Genomic DNA, 2,624 nt, shown 5'->3' on the forward strand with positions numbered 1-2,624 from the left:
GGAGCCTTAAAGGCTTTACGCCGTGCAATGAACTCTAATTTCATCCTGAAGAAAGCGTACCGGCACTCATCTCCATTCCCTCTCTGCTCCTCCTCCTCCTCACCTCCAGCACCAGCTCCGTCATCTGGAAGCGTTTCTGCAGGCCCTTGCTGTCCGGCACCGGCTCATGGTAGAACAGGCACAGCAGGTCGTACCTCTTCAGGGCCTTCTTGTAGTTGCGCTCGCTGACGTCCAGCACCCTGTCCCTGCCGTCGAAATTGGGGAACTCCAGACCTTCCTCGGCGCTGCAGAGGAGAACCAGGTGGAGGCAGAGGCCGGACAGCAGGGAGAGCCACAGCTGCTGCATCGTCGGTGGAGAAAAGTTTGCAGAGAAATAAAAAACAGCTCTCAAGGCCTGGCTTGAAGAGAGCAGTGACGTGGAGATCGAGGTTCGATCTTCTGTCACCTCCCTAGCAAATGTGTAATTGTATCACAAATATTTCATCCTCTCTGCTTCTCTCTCTCTCTCTCCACCTGTCTTCTTTCTCCTCCTCCTCTCTCTCCGTCACTCAGTCTTAACACAGTAAAACACCCGGGAGCCCCCCCCCCCCCACCCCTTTCTCTCCTTGCCTGAAAAAGTCATCTCAACGGCCCAAGGACAATTATCCAGCCTTGGACATGAATTTAAAAAAAATAGAGAGGAAAAAAAGGAACTGAAAATGTCATCAACCAATTAATTTGCAATTATTCAAATGTATGTGTATTGGGAAATTAAATCTAATGCCGTGAAATTAAATGAATATTTGATGCCATTAATTCAAAACTGTCTGAGTGTGAATGTATAAAAGTCTGATTTTGTGTGGATTATCCCTTTAATGCCAATTTGGGTCCATTCAGTCCAAGTGTTACGGTAACGGGGCCTGTAAATGAATCTCGCTGTGCGCATCGCCGTAATGACGGCCTTCAGACCGAAGCAACAGATCCCAGATCCCCCCCAGCCCGAGCAGGAGGATTCACTGAAACATGGAGCGCTGGAGGTTTTTAATACTGTTGCAGCTGTTCGCCCTGTGTTTGGTTCCCGCGTCAGCTAACGGTAATAACGTTACAGACAAACACGACTCGTAAAACCTCTTTTTGCACGATAAACTTGAACCGACTCACAACAACTTTTAGCTAGTTGTGAGTCATTCATCCTCCTTACAAGCTAGCTCACTAGCCACGCGCTAACTCCACTAAGCTAACCGGGAGAACTGTGCGGTTGGAAGTTGTGGTTAAACGCTTCGCTTACGGTAATATTAAAAATATATGATTTATATCAAATGAAAAAAAATAGTTGTATTAATTGAGCCTGTGTGTGGGTTAAGTTAGCTCTAATGGATGTTCTGGCAGTATTTACGGAATAATGCAAACGTCCTATATTTTGTGTACAATGAACACACCACGTGGGAAAGGGTTAGGGTCACGTGACCAACCGCCTTTGGGGTTGCCTCATTACACCCTAACTGTGTGTACCCGTCTCGTGAGCCTTTTGATAACTTCTTGGAATGATCCCAAATATGATGAACATCGATTCTGACGTCATTTGTTGTTGTTTGTAGGTCAACAGTGGAAAGAAATCAGAGACACGATTTCTAAAGCCGTTAAAGGGCACACCCCGTGCAACCCTGTCAACTGTAGCTGCCATTTAAGGTGCGTGTGACGCCGCAATCATGTATTTTTCTTTCAATGTCGTACCTGAAGGCGGGCGTCATTCCTCGGATGCAGGTTTTCTTTCTTTGATTTCATGTTGTGGACCTGATCATTTCTCTCTCTCTCTCTCTCTCTCTCTGACCCCAGAGTCCTGCAGGATGACTTGCGGCCCTTCAGAGGAAGACTCTCTGAAGACGTCATGGCCGCGACTGTCCAGAGGGGGGTGGGCACCCACTACCAGGTCATCGGACACAAGTTGTACAGGGAACACAACTGCATGTTCCCCGCCAGGTAAGGAGGGGAAAGGCGAACAATGACACAATATATACAGTGTGTGTGTGTATATATGTGTGTGTATATGTCTGCCGTCTGCTTCCAGGTGCAGCGGGGTGGAGCACTTCATCCTGGAGGTGATTGACAGGTTACCCGACTTGGAGATGGTGGTCAACGTGAGGGATTACCCTCAAGTCCCCAGCTGGGTGCAGCCCACCCTGCCCGTCTTCTCCTTCAGTAAGGTCAGAACTCCAGGCGTCAGTTTTACTCTCACGTCAACAACAACAATGACGTTTATTCAAATATCTAACATGCACGTTTTGATGTGAGCAGACGGCGGACTACCAGGACATCATGTACCCCGCGTGGACGTTCTGGGAGGGAGGGCCCGCCGTGTGGCCCATATACCCCACTGGACTGGGAAGGTGGGACCTGATGAGGGATGACCTCAAAAAGTAAGTTTAAAAAAATATTTCCTATAATTAGCGTCAGCCTAGTAAGAAATGGATTCATGGAGTGTGATGTGTGTCGTGGTAGATCTGCCGCACAGTGGCCATGGAAGAAGAAAGAGTTCAAAGGGTTCTTCAGAGGCTCCAGGTGAGGCCTGTGTTTATTACGCAACATCACACAACAACCGTGTCTTCATGTCTTCTCACCGCTGCCCCCCCCCCCCCCCCCCCCCC

At 48.7% G+C, this 2,624-nt stretch overlaps 1 protein-coding gene across 1 annotated transcript in view; it reads left to right on the top strand.

Annotated features, from left to right (window-relative positions):
• Positions 1-985: 985 nt before the first annotated feature.
• poglut1 (protein O-glucosyltransferase 1) overlaps positions 986-2,624 on the top strand; it is a 4,406-nt gene continuing 2,767 nt past the window's right edge. The window contains 6 exon segments of the mRNA XM_056411128.1: positions 986-1,072; positions 1,578-1,668; positions 1,816-1,959; positions 2,048-2,183; positions 2,275-2,396; positions 2,479-2,563. Of these exon segments, the coding sequence (XP_056267103.1) occupies positions 1,003-1,072; positions 1,578-1,668; positions 1,816-1,959; positions 2,048-2,183; positions 2,275-2,396; positions 2,479-2,563 (648 nt within the window). The 5' untranslated portion in view covers positions 986-1,002.

The sequence above is a fragment of the Pseudoliparis swirei genome, unplaced genomic scaffold, assembly GCF_029220125.1.
Source record: "Pseudoliparis swirei isolate HS2019 ecotype Mariana Trench unplaced genomic scaffold, NWPU_hadal_v1 hadal_124, whole genome shotgun sequence".
NCBI lineage: Eukaryota > Metazoa > Chordata > Actinopteri > Perciformes > Liparidae > Pseudoliparis > Pseudoliparis swirei.